The 16,323-nt window shown below is 37.9% G+C and overlaps 1 protein-coding gene across 4 annotated transcripts in view; it reads left to right on the top strand.

Moving 5' to 3' along the window:
• Positions 1-16,323, top strand: part of glra1 (glycine receptor, alpha 1) — a 122,407-nt gene that overhangs the window by 26,381 nt on the left and 79,703 nt on the right. For 2 of the 4 annotated variants that reach the window (XM_008420834.2, XM_008420835.2), the window contains exons 2-3: positions 6,814-6,938; positions 7,204-7,215. In XM_008420834.2, coding sequence (XP_008419056.1) covers positions 6,814-6,938; positions 7,204-7,215 — 137 coding nt within the window. The remainder of the gene's footprint in view (positions 1-6,813; positions 6,939-7,203; positions 7,216-16,323) is intronic. The other 2 variants (XM_008420837.2, XM_008420836.2) reach the window with 1 other exon arrangement.

Genomic DNA, 16,323 nt, shown 5'->3' with positions numbered 1-16,323 from the left:
TATATATATATGCATATAAATCTATAAAACCTATGTATGCACATTATAAAGGTTTTTGTGTACTTGTAATAGTGTGGTTACTTGCTTTGTTTGTACACACAGATGCCCTTTAGTGCTAAGACTAACGAGGGATTTGTCCATTTTATTTTGTTTTCCCATCATGCCCCCTCCATATTCTCCATTTTCCCCCTACAGACTACGATACTGATCAGCACCTTCCAGATAAAGCGACAGCACTGACTGCGTTGCATGTTTATGAATTGCTAATGGAGCCATTTATCATGCCGTACGACACGATTTACCATATTGAAAGTCACGCTTTGCAGTTTTACATTTAGAAGGTGAAAATTTAAGCGCAATCGACTGTATCAAGTGTCATTTTAATTTATGGGAGATTAATGCGGCGGCTGTGCTCTCCTCCCTCGCACTCATCAGGAGTTGCAACTAATGCCTGCATAATCACCATTTTTACATTTAACTTCAGCTGCACTGTGTGTTGCTGAAGGCAGTATATTTTCTTCTGCTGTTCGTAGAACATTAGAGGAATAACTGTTGTTCGATGTTGGGTTAATGATGATTTAGTTCACTTTGGGAACTTTTCAAGAACCAGTAAATCAAAAAATTCAAACAAAGAGAAGTGAGAGATTAAGCTCATGTTTTTCCACTTCATCGCCTGGATAAGATAAAGTCTGGAGAGCTGATCTCATGCTCAGAGAGTTAAGGTCAGAGAGATTCAAAAGAGGACAAGATCCCATTGTACCTTACATTTATCTTTTGCACTGTGAAACATTTTACTATGGCTTCAATATTTAAAGGCTTAGAGTCAGCTGAATTGTTTTTTTCTCATGTTTATACAAATAAACACAAAACCATGTGAAAACACCATGTCACACAGACAGATTACACATTAATAAATGCTAACAATAAACTCATATCTGGGTTTTAGTACCAGATGCATAAAAAGATGTGTCTTATAGTTTAATAGGCTTAATAGGAAGCATGTCTGACCCTTTTCCTGTTGAGATTTGGTAAAATCAAAGCTAATAATGATACAAAATCTTATAAGACAAATTACAGCTTCTTATTCCTAAAAGAAAATTATGAGATGGAAACACATCATTGGGCTGCACAGTAGTGCAGTTGGTAGAGCTGTTGCCTTGCAGCAAGAAGGTTCTGGGTTCAATTCCCGGCCCCAGTCTTTCTGCATGGAGTTTGCATGTTCTCCCTGTGCATGCGTGGGTTTTCTCCGGGTACTCCGGTTTCCTCCCACAGTCCAAAAAACATGACTGTCAGGTTAATTGGTCTGTCTAAATTGCCCCTAGGTGTGAGTGTGTGTGTGCATGGTTGTGTGTCCTGTGTGTCTCTGTGTTGCCCTGCGACAGACTGGCGACCTGTCCAGGGTGACCCCGCCTCTCGCCCAGAACGTTAGCTGGAGATAGGCACCAGCAACCCTCCCGACCCCATGGGACAAGGGTGAAAGAAAATGGATGGATGGATGAAACACATCATTGAGGTCAGTTTATGTATGGCACCATGGCAATAAACATTAAACTAAACAGGCAACATTTTAAGAAAATAAGCTCAATGTATTGAAAGAACTCTTTAGAAAGACCAATTAATCTAAGAGCTGTGTGTTTGGACTGTGGGAGGAAACTGGAGAACTCGCAGAAATCCCAACATGCAACGTTAGAAACTCAATGCAGAAACACAGGCTGGGATTTGAACCCAGAACCTTCTTGCTGCAACTGGGCAACGTTGCTATCAACTGTGACATCATGGAGCCTGAAAGTCAAATAACTTTCAACAAATGTTAAGTCACCTAGAACAGGATATGGCTAATTCTTTCTTCACAAATGCTTGATACGTAACCTTTATAATTTTAAGAAAACATGAAACAATCCATCTGTGGTCGTGGGCCAAGACTGTACCATCCTTGAATTGCAGTCACAGGCTGCAGAAAATCCTTCAGCGGGTCACAAATGGTCCGCGGGCTGCACTTCGGACACCTCTGTGTTAGGCTGTCATCACAGGAAATGGGTCAGAAAGTTATTAATAGTCCACATCGTAGTAGTGCGTGCTAATTCTCTCAGTGCAGCAAGAGCAAGAAGAAACTCAAACTGCACTTCAGCTGACTGTTAATGTAATTTTATTGAAAAGTTTGTTTTTATTTTATTTTGGTGTCGGGTTTTGAACACCTGTCCAGCAGTGTTTCTGTGGATGTTCTCCGTCAGTCACAGAAAGCTGTCCCCTTCATGTGGGCAGAACCAAACATGGATGTTTGAGTTTACTATTAGAGAGCACCTCATGGATTTTGGTTAGACGTTTTATTAGCATTTACTCACTGAAAGGAAAAAGTTCATTTTAGTTTCTTTTATTTCAATCAATTTGAACTAAACACTCAGCTATGTGACAAATAAAGAAAATGCATTAAATACTATTATGAGTAAAGGAAATCAAAGTTATTCAGGTTGTGAATGAGTTTAATTCCAAAATTCAAATCGTTCCTCTTTGTGCACTTAATGGAAAATTCTGCAGTTCAGCTGTTAGTGTCACGGGTGCATTGTAATGTCTTAGATGTATTTAATTCATTTGGTTAAAATTAAACTTATAAGAAAGCCTGCTTCTGGCATTTTACCTGCAAGGCTTTCTTTGCATAAAGGAGGAAAAACAACATTACAGCCCTGTGGCCAATATTCTCAACTATTCTCCTTGTTTCATATTCAGTATTAAAGCCATAGATTGTTTTGGTTCTGAAGTTTGTCCTCTGACTTTGTCCTTGGTTTGCTAAAGTTTTATTATAGCAAGTTAAGGCATAGCTTATATCTTAATGCTTTTTATGTGTCAGAAATAAATGTACATTTCAGAAGTGTGTTAAATAGATTACTGTCACATCTTTTGTTAATCTTAAAAACGTCAGAAATCCAAAATATTTCCTCTATTTGATCAAGAAATGTGTCCAAGATCTCATTCACAACTGAGCAAGTAAACTGTAATGGCCATATGTGGAAGAATTAGCAACAATTATAATTTCATCCACCTGTCAAAATATAAATCAAAGGTCTTAATTTCAGAAATGTGATGTTTTAAAGTGTCTGACTTTAGAGCAAAACACAAGGCCACTATGCTTTGATTTGGGTGAAGACTAATACAAGTACAATTCTTCAAAGTATGCATGACAAATGCTACATTAACTATTATTCCCCGTGTTAGGATACTTTGTTATATCCATTCTTTTAGCTAAATAAAAGTTTATAACTGTCACTTTAACTTAGCTGACAGTCAGTTATTAAAAAAGGTTTTAAAAGCTTAAACATGTTTTGTCAGCAGCTGTCCTGATACCAACAAAAACAACCATAAACCTCCTGAGCCACAATGAAACCGTTCCGGTCTCACAGATCTCCAAATTGCAAATAATCTAGTCACTGGAAGGCCGAAGGAGGTCGACAGGTTTTCAGGTGAAATCCAATATATTTTTATGCTCTTGTCAAAGAGAAACCATGGCAAAAAATTATATTTTAGAGCTTAAGTTTGAATTCACAGTAATCAAAAAAGAATTTTGGATTCTGTATGCATGATTTCCTTTTTCATATTGATGACCAAAGTAATGTGCCAGGTTACAATTATTGCACAAGTTGTTGAGCTCAGCAGGGTGCAATTCTTAAACAGAAAATCTCCTCACTATATTCTCTTATGTGGCTGAAAAGGAAATGATTATCTGAAAGGTGTTTGCTAAAACTGACGGTGGAGGAGCAGAAACCTCCCAACCGAGGTAATAGAGGTCCTGGAGACAGTAAAGTCCAAATTAGGCGTGAAGGTGGGCCTTGGACTTGATAGGTCACAGGGCCGTGCAGAGACCACTAAGGGGGCAGGTGCTCAACAACAAAAAAAGGGCACATCTAACCGCATTCTAGGACAGAATATTAACAAAGCCTCTCAGCTTTCAGAGTTTAATAAACAATGATAAATTACAAAAATGTGACATATACAATGAATAATAACAATAATACCAAAAGAAAAAAAAAAACATAAAAAAATGTTGACCAAAAGGGCACTTGGGGGCAAGGAGCAAAAAGGGCAGGTGCTCAAGCACCCCCAGCTCCCCCCTCTGCACGTGCCTGGGTTTAGTTAATATTCAGGTGAATCGTGTATCCAGATCCCATCACATATAAAGCAGATAAATGCATCTAACTTTTTCTCCGTAGTGACAAAAACCACTGACTATGGCCCCAATAACTTATAATAAATGAAATTACAACTCCACTTAAATTACCAACACTTCACCTGCTGTGGTCTGATCGCACAGATTTACAAATTCCTCCTGGTTGTATCTGCAGAGAAATCTGCGCTGGTTCATCGGGCAGTTGGATCTGCCTGATCCAAGCCGATCCATTGAACTTTTTTTTTTTTTACGAGGATTTTTTATTTTTTATTATTATTATTATTATAGCGTGGTTTGACTCCCCCGAAACAGACAGATGTTATGTCTGTTTCATCCGCTGAAGTGAGCGGCGCTTCTGAGCGCGATGAACTCCATTAATTAAAGCCACTGGGTGAGTTAAGTTCAATTCTTTGCAGCGGCAGAGCCGCGTCCGCGTTGGTTGTGCAGCCGCAGCGCACTGTGCATGTTACGATCTAATTAACTTTCTTTCTGCATGTCTATTTTGTTATAGGAAAGTATTGCAATATTCAAACCCGCAATTTAGCAAGATATGTAAATCAGAGCTGGACCACCAGACATATTTTGTCTTTACAGAATTACACTATTAAAAATATAAACAAGGGTATAATGCAACCTTTTAGTGGACTGTAATCTATAAAACAAAGAGCTGCCTGTTTGCTGCAGTGGAGATGAAGATGGTCCATTCAGGAAAGCAGAGCTGCATCAAACTTTAACGTGGAACTGCAGAAAAAAGAAAAAMAAAAAAAACAAAAGCAAAAATTGACTTGTTAATGCATGTCACCATGAGAAAAGCCTACTGAGTTTTGCTTAAAAAAAACTTTTTTAAACATTTAAATCACACATTTGTCTCATGAAGTAGATTTTTTTTGCAAAACAAACATTTGTGCATGTCAGAAATCTTTTCTTATTATTCTAAGTTTTTGTTTGACTCAAAGTTTTGCTTTTGATTCTCACATGAGTCGTGGGCAGGGCCCAAAATCACAACAAAAGATTTCTGATGTGTGAAAATAAAAGTTTATGTTTGGCAAATAACTTTTTAAGTTCACAAGACAAAAATTAGTTATTTAATTTAAAAAAAGTTTTTTAAACAAAACGATTTGTTTTTTAAAAAAGGAATCATTACAATTCCAAAAGTTTTGATTACAATTTTATTTTACTTAACTGAGGTTAGTTTTTTTCCCCCATTGAATAATTGGGAAACATTTTTTAACTGCATACTCTGCGAACCTTAAATTTATCTTTAAATTGTCTTACAATAAATTGCATATTTCCCAGTAACAATTAGGAGTAAATAGGAGCTCCAAAAATATTATACAGCTCAACTCAACCCAACTTAAAGTCTGGGTTGAGTTTTTTCCCCTTCATTAATGACAAACTTTTATTACATTCATTATATCTATCATGGTAATTCACGGTTAGTTATTTTTAATTCTAAATGAATATCCTTGTTGAACTTTTATTTAAGTGTTATTCTTCTTCAAGATACATTTACCTAACGCCTGAATAAATGAAATGTACATCATGCAGCAAAGGAAATTAGAAGATCGGACATATACTGCTCAAAAAAATAAAGGGAACACTTAAACAACACAATATAACTCCAAGTAAATCAAACTTCTGTGAAATCAAACTGTCCACTCAGGAAGCAACACTGATTGACCCGACGAGGGTCCCCGTTGTCAATCAGTGTTGACATTACATAATAAATACTAAAGAATGACTGATATCATTAACAGTACAGGGAAGAAGCTTTTAGTTATCTAGCTTTGCTAGCAAAGTCGTTAGCTAGCAGCTAATAGCACAACTACAGCCCAATGTTTGTATGATAAAAATAGTGAATCGATAGATAAGAACAGTTTCTCCTCGCCTGGCTGCCTCCTCCCGCTCAGTAGCTCTTCAGAGAAATGCAGACGCAGAGGCCTGTCAGTGTCTGTTGTATTTCATTACCTCTCTGCTTAAACCGCGACTCCGAGCTGAAGCAGAAACGATACTTCAACGTTTTCCGTCATCTGACAATTAGCAAGTCTACTCCACTTTATTCACCAAAAACGTTTTTTTTTATTCACCAAAAACTGTTTTATAATCTGGAACGTTCGCTACGTTGAGCTCCAGTTAGCCGCCTTATCTCACTGCGTCTCACATCGGGCTTGATTCTGGAGTTTGCATGCTCTTCACATACACAAAATTGATTTGTCCAGGTACTGGAATTAAGCATGTAAGGTTGTGAATGAATGGATGTATTTTAATGAATTAAATGTTAGGCTTATTTTGTCTGCAATCAGAAGAGCAAATGGGAATACAACACAAAATAGGGTTTAAATGACTTTTTTTGTATATTGTTCTTCAATGTGCTATTTAAAGTTAACTGTTAAAAAGTTAAAGTTTTCTAATTGCAGCACCAGTGAAGCAGGTACAGTCAGTTTCTAAAATGTCAGGTGCAGACTTTATGACAACTTAATCTAATTTAGGAGAATTTATATGAAAACTTAGCTCCTAGCCTGAGTACTTTGGTTGTTAATAACCCCACGCTCAATTAAATACAAATTAAATACATTTTTCTTAATATATTTTTCTCCTGACATCTCCCACTGTGTTGCATTCTGTCTCTAATCAAATTAATCTCTGTTTTCCAGCTTAGCAGCATCAAAAGAAGCTGCGGCGAGGAAAGCTGCCTCCCCGATGCCACCATCAGAGTTTCTGGACAAACTCATGGGGAAAGTCTCGGGGTACGACGCCAGAATTCGACCGAATTTTAAAGGTAGGATTTTGCCACCAAGACTCAGTCGGATAAGGCAGGAATGTAGCCAAAAATTCCTCTAAAAATTCCTTCTTGCTTCTGCATCTATTAACATCTCCAAATGCATTTTTAGCAAAGATTATCTCCAGTGGAAGGTTTGTATTTAAATGTTTTTTTCTTTACCGAAAAGTGGGACAAACAGTTTTTACATCGCTGTTAAAATTCTGTTCTCTGTTTAATGTTCTTGGTTTTAAATCTCTTGATCTCTTTTGTTTGCCCTTTGCAGTGTACAACAAAGGTAATTCTGCACATTGCCCAAATTTCTATGGACAGAAACAAGTCAGACCTTACACCTAATTTTTCTTGCACTTTCTTGAGCATAAATCCCTGTAAATGCACTTTGAGCCCCACTATAGTGGCAAAACAGCATTTCCATCAACATATTTTAGATCTAAGCTGTCATGATGCTAGTTGGCTACATTCCTTGGTATCCACACAGTATCCTGAGTGCTTGTTTTGGTGGTCAAGGTAATGTACCTCCTTCCTGCCAGCGTGCTGCTGAATATGATCTCATGTTGAGGATGCTGCTGATGATAATATAAAATATAGTGACCTCTCCCTGAATGTTAGCCCCCATAAAGACACATGTCAGAGGTTTCTTTGATCAACACTCTCACATCAGAAACTGTCTGAACATTGAACAGGGAGGGAAACCTCCCTGTTCAATGATGCATTTATTTAATGTGATTAATGTGTACAAAAAGATTACAGAGCATCGTGCAGACATCGATTCAAACGTCATTTTAGAGCAACATAGTTAAGGTTCATGAGGTGAATGTGAATTTGTTTCTCTTTTTTGTCAGATAATTTGAATGTTTGTATCAACCATATATTATTTATTTCAATACATATCATTATGGTGATTTTTTCTTCTCATGATTATACCTTGAGGTTCTTGTACTTTAGTCTTCAACAGCCTAGTAATCCTAAATATGTTTTGATCTGAAGGAATCTTGGTTCGCCCATCAGAATCAAGTGTCTATGTTAAAAGCTAAACCCACTTGGTACCGAATGACCTTTTCTGCAGGAATGGTCCGAGTTGAATGTCATTTGGGAACATCCAAACAAGCGACAGGTTATCTCTCTGGTTACAGTTCAAGAAGCTAGAACATCCCAGGACTTCAGTGGTTGCATAACAAGTGATGATGTTATCGGTAATTACAGATTTGTCCAGCAGTCAAAACAGTAAGTGAAGGTCAGAAGGGTTTTGGGGCTGACCTGAGGTGTTTACATTTTCCTGGCAAACCTTCTACAGCATACTGTAGTTGTTACATGTGCACCAATGTCTGTCCAAAATGGAGAAAACCAGTTAAAGTTGGTACTTCGCTGGTATTTCCTCTGTATGTTAGACATTTCTTCTTCTATTTTCAATTCTTGTTTAGAAGAACTAACATTACTCAAGAAAAAAATGGCACTAGCGCTGAACTAAAATTGGAGCACACATGTAGTGACTTAAGGGCTATGTGTGTGCTCCATTCTTATTCTTTAGTGCTCAGAATGAGGAGAAAATAGTGAAATCAGGTTTCCTCATCAAGCCCTAAAGCTCCACAGTTTGAATGTATGATTCTTTCTTCATTGCTTCTGAATTTCCCTTCTTTTCTAACGCAGTGAAATAAAATTGTTCTAATATTTAGTACAGTGGGGACGGTAACACACAGGATTGTGCGGTCGGGAACCTCAGCTTACGTTAAGAAATGCTGCTGCAGAGCTTTATTTTCCCTCTCCGTTGAGCCCATTATGTTATAACCCATTATATGGTGATCTTTCTAAGTGAGATATCTCAGCTAATGCGAGACAGAGTCGAGAGGGGCGGAGGAGTTTTGGCGTGACTAAGTGTCTGTTATTAAACCTGCTGTGGCTGCACAACAGCCGAACCGACTCCTAACATGCAGAAAATGCATTCAGGTGTGTGTCAGGGAGTAGGTCTATCAAACCATCTCTAATTCTTTCACTTCTTACTGTCAATAATTTGCCAAAGTCACTGCTGCAACAACGTATTGTACAGCAGGGCAGAAAGCAAGCCTGAATCCAGATTTATAGCTTTAATGATTTTTATTTTCCTCATATTATCTAATATAAAGTTTATGACAAATGAACATGATCGGGTGAACTGCTGTGTGTGCTCAGAATAACAAATATTTTCCATGAAATGATGAAAATGACTTTTATATGCAGCTTTTCACAAAATTGAGTCTGGAGCTGTTAATAGACAGAGTCTGATGGGAAAATCTGTCATGGATGTCAGAGAGGAGGATGAGCGTAAACTCTGTGACTCGTTAATTTGCGTCAGTTTTCTGCTATGTTTGTGTGCCACTCCCCGCACAGCACACAACTCTGTGAATGGCATAGTGCAATTGTTGTCCTAAATATTTCCCAGGCGCTGACTGCAGTAATAATAATCTTCCAGATTTTAAAATATTTTTTATGGCTAAATGAACATATTACCCTCCAAAACATGGAATGCTTAAACAAATAAACAACATGTGTGCATGGAACATATTAGGAAATTCATAGGAGATTTTCAATGTTCAGTTGTTTTTAAGGATTTGTTCTCCCAATGCTCATTTCAGTCTATTCAATTTCTCTCTCAGTAGGTATCTGGGTTTGTAGGCATATCAGCAAGTCTGCAGCTGCTGTTTTTGCTCTAATTGCTGATTAACGATTATGCTACTAGCTGTGCCAACCCCTCAAAAACAGCTTTAAATTATCTATTGTATGTTACTTTTAAGAATTGCAGATGGTGACATAAAGTAAAAATACAAATAATTTTATTCATCTACCTTTTTTTTATTCCTGTTAACAGCACATCCAGATAGTTAGTTAGCGTAAACCCAACAACACTCTAATACAGAGATTGGCTCATCCCAGTGATAAAACCCACAAACACAAGCTCGGTGGTTTGAACAGGAATATTCAGACCTCTAATGTGGAGAAACCAAACATCAGCAACACAAACAGATGCACCAACACAGCAACACAAACTACTCAGCGGTGCATTTACATGTCAAGGACATTGGACACTTTTTTAAAAGACAGCAACGTGTCGGTTTTGAACAATGAAAGACAGTTGGTTTGAGGGAGGAATGCTATTAGTGTTATTGTCCTGACCACAGCTTGTTGCTTCCAACTATGATTGGAAAGGAAGATTAATTTTGGATGAAAGGGAAAAAGTCTCCATGAAACCTGAGGAATCCTGGTGAATCTATTCAAGCACTGAGGAACGTATCCAGGGCTTATTGTTGCATTTTCAATCCATCAAACTCTTGACTTTTGAGAAATCATATTGTGTGTGTGAGAGAAGAGTTCTACGATTTTATGACAAAAGAAAAATTGGCATTGTGCTAATTGTAAAACCATTTTCTCTGCAGGATTTCCTCAGAGAAAGTAAATTTCCAAAAGGCTGAGAACATTTAGAAATCCATCAGGTTTTATGAATAACAGTGGTTAAAACCTCAAAACACCAAATGAAGCAACTATGCTGCAAAATATTGAACCTTCCTGTTACCTGTTTTAAGTCTTGCTCTTTTTCAATCTCTTGCAGCCTGAAACAACAACTGACGTGGTAGAAAATACAGTTTCAGTTTTAAATACGTCTTACATCTACAGTATGTTCTTCTGCTGGCTTCATTTTTAAAACTTTACATTGAAAGTAGTTGACACTGTGTCTTTATTAATCAAAAAAATGCCCAACACATGAGATTGAAATTCTAGTCCTCATGAGCTTTTAGATGCACATTAAGTTCAGTTGATGTTTTTTTCTGTGTAAAGAAAAGCACTTTACTGCTGAAGATATTAGCACCTTTAAAGTTGATCAAGTTTAACAATCTCAAATAATTTGAGTTCTCTTTTTGCCTTAAAATCGGCATTTATTGTCCTTGTAAGAAAATTTGAAAGAAGGGATTTGCTCATTAATTTATTCAAAACCAGATTTAATTTGACTTTGAACTTTGAGTTTATGATTTCTTGTCTAGAACCCTAATGTCAAACCCCAGTCCTCAAAAAGTGGAAACTTTTAGATATGTATCTGCTTCAACACACCAGAATCAAATATTTTTGTCTTTAGCTGGACTCTGGAGAACTTGCTGCCTACTGAGGAGGAATTTCAGTATTTGATTCAGGTGTATTGGACCAGGGACACATCAAAGAGTAGCAAAACATCCCTGATCTAGAGCATTAAAAGTAACACTCATCTATTCACTGATCTCATTAGTGGGTTACCTGCAACCCTAACCCTGTAACCCTAACCTGTTGGATCAGCTCTGACACTTGCACAAATCTAAATCAAAATCCTATCTCTCCCCTTTTTACCTTAAACTGGTGAATTTTATTTGGCTTTGAGAAAAGGTCTAAGGTGGAGACTTTACTTTTTTAATCTCCCTTGTAAGCTCACTTTTATCTGTTAGAAAGCAAATCCTTCAGTTTCCTACGTTTCTTGCAGAGCAATGTGGCTGCCTCCTATTGGTTCACATAACACTTGTAACGCTTTGCTTCAACGTCAAACTCTGAAAAGTCTCTCTATGTGAAGAAGAAAAATATTCCTACCTTTTTAAAAATTTATTTTGTGTCTCGCTAGGAATCACCAAGCTTAGTCATTAAGGTATTATGGCACGAGTCAGAGAAAGTCTAATTTAATTTGATAGTTAGTGCTCAGGAGGGGATGTTGTTTTCTTGTTAAAATATATGTGTATATTATGTTTATTATCTATTCTGCAATTTTAAATCTACATGTTAAAATCACACATTTATTTTCCTAAGTGCTTCTTCCAGCCTACACGGCTTCCCTTCTGGTGAAATTAGCACCAGCCGATTTACTTTTTCTACACAGCAACAGCAGAATTAAGGCAGCGAAGGAAATGTGAGAGGAAAGAGACGAGATTTGCCCAAAGCTACGAATATAGTACCAGCATGAGAGGAAATTACAGTGATCATGACTCGGGGCGTCCACTGTGCGAGCAGAAAGCTTCCGATTGATTTAGCAGGTTCCTCTGTTGGAGTACGGAGAGGAAACACTGCTGACACATTCAGGACAAGCCATTTATAATCCATGAATTCATCCATCCTTTCATTCTCTCTCTGCCCCTGCTTTGTCATTCTTATAATAGTATGCTCCCCTCCTCGTTTTCTACTCCCATCCTTCATTCATGTTTGGAAATTCTACGTTTTCCTTAAACCACAGGCACTTTTTTGTTCTTTTCTCCGGTTTCTTGTATTTGTCTCTTTTTGCACTTATTTGTGCCCTCATTCTTTTTGCCATAATAACATTAAGTTCTCCTAACATCACCCTCATCTCTGTCCTTCAGACAGAAAAACAATGTCATCGACACCTAGATGTCCAAAAGCATCTCCTCTTTCCTTCCTCCAGTTAACCTCCTTCCCACTAGTTATGGACTTATGGCTCTTAGAAAGGAACCAAATCTTCAGGACCCATTCACTTCAAAGAACTGTTCAAATGATCATTTTTTTCTAAGCCATTTTATCTTAATATAGTTTTATTTTATTTGTGGGTGAAGTTCACAAAAAGTTAAATAATCTGTGTTAAGTAAATAACCTTAGTATGTTATTACAGAAAAAAACATATGTATATTTTCCCATAAAATGTACAATTTCAAAATATAAATGTCACATACCTTATAGTTGTATTTTTTTTTACAATTATGTGTATTAACATCTTAGTGCTAAATGCAACAAAATAAGGAAAACATGTAGCAAACAGCAGAGGAAAAAAGTGGACTTGAGTTGTTTAGGCAGAAACAAAATTCCTCTTCAGCATCATTACATATAACAATTAGGGCAATGCACTAATGGTAAACAACACTTAAAGAAGATTAACCAAAGAGCAACAAGCAAGAAGAAATCAAGAAGAAGGGAGCCACCATGACCGTCCTCATCCTTTCTGCCCCACATGAAGCCTGAGTCGGTGAGGGAGCCCTTTCTTCTGGTTCTTTTATTTGGCGATTAAATCAATGTTTTGTAATTAAGTGGAGTAATAAGGGCTACTGCAGTGTGTGCAGAGAGCATAGTAAGCAAGAAACGGCTTTCACTGACTGAGACTCTAGTCCTATCACCCGTGAAAAAAGAGCCGTTCAAAAGAATCGGATCGTTCATGAATGTCACATAGCTACTCCCCATCCTTTCTCCGCCTTGTTTGACCATCATTGAGTCCTTAAACAACCTGGAGGACGAGCAAAACTTCAGCTCTCTGTGCAAAATGATGCTGCTCAGCTCCCGAAAAAGATCACTAATCTGCTCTTCTCTGTGATGATAGCTCACAAGATGCTGTAAAGATAAATGAGTTTGTATGGGAGTGAAAGATAGGGGATCAGGGTGCTTATTGGTGGCCGTGTTCATGTGCTCCCCCCTCCTTCTGTGTCGGATGTGTCTTGATGAATGGCACAGACTCATGCTGCAACTCCCCTCTTCCTCTCTGCCATAACCTCGTCCTTCCTCATCACTCAATCTGAGCAGCAGCAAGGGCGACGGCAGCGACTATGCCCCCAGTTTTAGGCTCGATCAGAAATAGATGAGCTGGCTAACGCTGCCACTACGTAACTCCTCTTTCTCCTTCAAAATCCCCTGCAAGGCAGTGACCAGTGCCTCAAAATACGCTGAACATGTTGGCTGCTCTAAACTTAGTGCCGCTCATGTTACAGTTTGAACTTATTGAAGGAAGAACACTTTGATATTTGTCTTCAACAGCTTATAAAATGCATACAGGACATCAACACGTTACATGAGATTAATCACAAATAATTCAGGATAGAAAGCTAAAAATATTAAATAAAAATAACAACAAAAAAGCAACTTAAAGAAAATAAATCCTGACTTGAAGGAATAACTTTGATTTTTTTTTTAGAAGGGGAATCAATTGAAAGGTAATAAGTAGTCAGCATCTTACCTACATTACAGTTCTCATAGTCTATTTAATTCATATAAATAAAGATGAGTTTTACCTAGAGGATGATGCTAACCACTTGTCCAAACTGAGGAGAAGATGGTGTTATAGCTTTTCATTGAGCTTTTTAAGCTACAATTTGTTAAAAAGTTGTTGCTTTTGATTATATTTATGGGTACCAGAGTAACAAGGACTAAACACAAATGTATGGCAATGCAATGTGAAAAGTTGCCAAACTTTGGATCTTTTTCATTTGACTTCATAATTCTCTGCTACTTAAACTTAACATCCACATAAAATGCACTAAAGTTTGTAGTTAAAACATTAGAAATTCAAGGAGGAGGGATAGTTTCACAAGGGACCATTTATACATTACCAAACACATTTATTGCTGCAAAGCATTAAAAATCTATCTTTAATTGCAGCAGCGTGACACTAAAATAATAATAAAAAAATCAACCTTCAGTTACATTCAAATGGAAGAAAACAATCCAGTAGGAGACAAAACGTTTCTACACAAAAACACCTTTTAAAATAAATCTAACTGAAGCGGGGACTTTTGTTTAATTCACGTTTTAAAGCTAATAAATGTTTCTTTGAAGTTCTTATTGGTAATCCAAGGCTTTCAGGTTGACTTGAGTATAAATATGATAGATGTGATGCAAAAAAAGGCCTTTTGGCCACTAACAGGATATGGACATATATTTATCTCGCCACCCAGTGAGGAGAATTGTAAAAATGAAATGACCACAGCCACTAAAATCCCACTTCATTTTTGTTTAGATTTCTTGAAGAAGGACGTTCTTTTTCTTCTTCAGAGGTTTTTGTGTTGTTTCCTTTAGTTGTTCTTGTTGCAGCGCGACTAGAGGTGAGGAGGGTGAACAGGCTTTTCAATTAGTTTGGATCTTTTGACATAGTGCAGGGTGACATCAAACTGCACTGAACATGTAACAGATGTTGCAACCTTGGTTCCCGAGCGAACCAAGTCTACCAGACTATTGAGTGGAAAAACACCCTGCAGCTCAATGTATATAAAATAAAATAAAATAAAAACTCTCTCAAAAGCAAAGAAACAAAGAAACAGAACAGGGAGAAGTCTGATGTGTGAGGATTTGATTTGTGACACCACTGAGCAGCCACAGTGGTTTCCCCCTTTCAGCTGTTATCATTTCTTTCACTCCGCTCCCTCCTCCCGTTTGCTCCGAAATCCCCACGATGAGCGTGAAAAGAAAAAAAAAATCCCTCTGAAAATCCACCGCTGTGTCACTTTACCACTGAGCACTGAACAAGTGGATATGAGTCCAGTATTAACAGAGAGGGAGTGTGCTGCTCTTCTTTTACCCTTTCTTTTTCACAGCTGGAGCACTTGTTGTTTCACATAGTGTCTCCTTTTCTCCTTGCCAGAGTTGAACATGTCGACGTGGGACGGTAGTTATTAGCTGTCAGAGCTTGACGTTCATTTGGTCTTATCAGCACTTGTTTAATGGCTACTTAATGGGATTAATGGACATAAGGTAATGAGTGTGGGATGGGGGACTGGCTGCAGGGGGGAAATGAATGGTTGAGGGAGCGAGGAAAGGGGAGGAAAGGCAACAATGCTAATGGCTTACAGACTTGGAGGGAGTTGCTTCGGAAAGCAGTTTGGTAAATATGGCAGATGGCAACTGTGCAGCTCTGGGCTTCATATGCAAACACAGAATTTATTGCCTTTATATTCATACCAGTGGATATTGCATTACCCGGTTCCATTCTGCAGCAGCTTTGAAATGGACACAGGAATTTCCACACGTTTCTCCTTCTTTTATGTTGTGAATCACTACAAGGATACAAGCTGAAAGCTGCAGGAGAAAGCAGACATCCATGCCCAGAGGAAAGGTCCAAATGTGCTTTCAATATTCCACAAAGCAGACCTCTCTTCTCTGAGCCACTAAATTCGATCTGGGAAAACACTGAACCAAACAGGGAATTTTAATGTCGTCAGAGCTGTGACACTCCCCGGAGTTATCACAAAGATATTGATCATGCTTCATCATCCAGCAGGAGGAGACAGACTGGCAGAGGAAGTGAGGGGAAGAATACAAAATAGGTTAAAGGAAGCCAAGAGTCTGGTGCCTCTCAAAACTTACTTAAATATAAGAGGAAAGGACAACAACCAGAAAGGGAATTTGCACAGATACAGTTAAAGTAGCAGCTTCAAATTTTTTCAGTTCCATGTTTGGTATCAAGATTTGCTACAAATACCGCCTATCATTATTGTTTTTTGTGATCTAAAGATAGTTGAAACATGGGGCCTCTTTAGCTTGAGGCGGTGCAAAGCTAATCTGGGATGTGTAAGAGGACTTGACAGCTACATTACTCTGCCTTCCTCCCTCAACAGTCCACCCATCCACAGCTAATAAGTTAAAGAAAAGGGGAATACAGCTTTATTAAAGGCCACTCAGTCCTCCTGTGAAT

The sequence above is a fragment of the Poecilia reticulata genome, linkage group LG10, assembly GCF_000633615.1.
Source record: "Poecilia reticulata strain Guanapo linkage group LG10, Guppy_female_1.0+MT, whole genome shotgun sequence".
Taxonomy (NCBI): Eukaryota; Metazoa; Chordata; class Actinopteri; order Cyprinodontiformes; family Poeciliidae; genus Poecilia; species Poecilia reticulata.
This window is presented reverse-complemented; position numbering and strand designations above follow the sequence as displayed.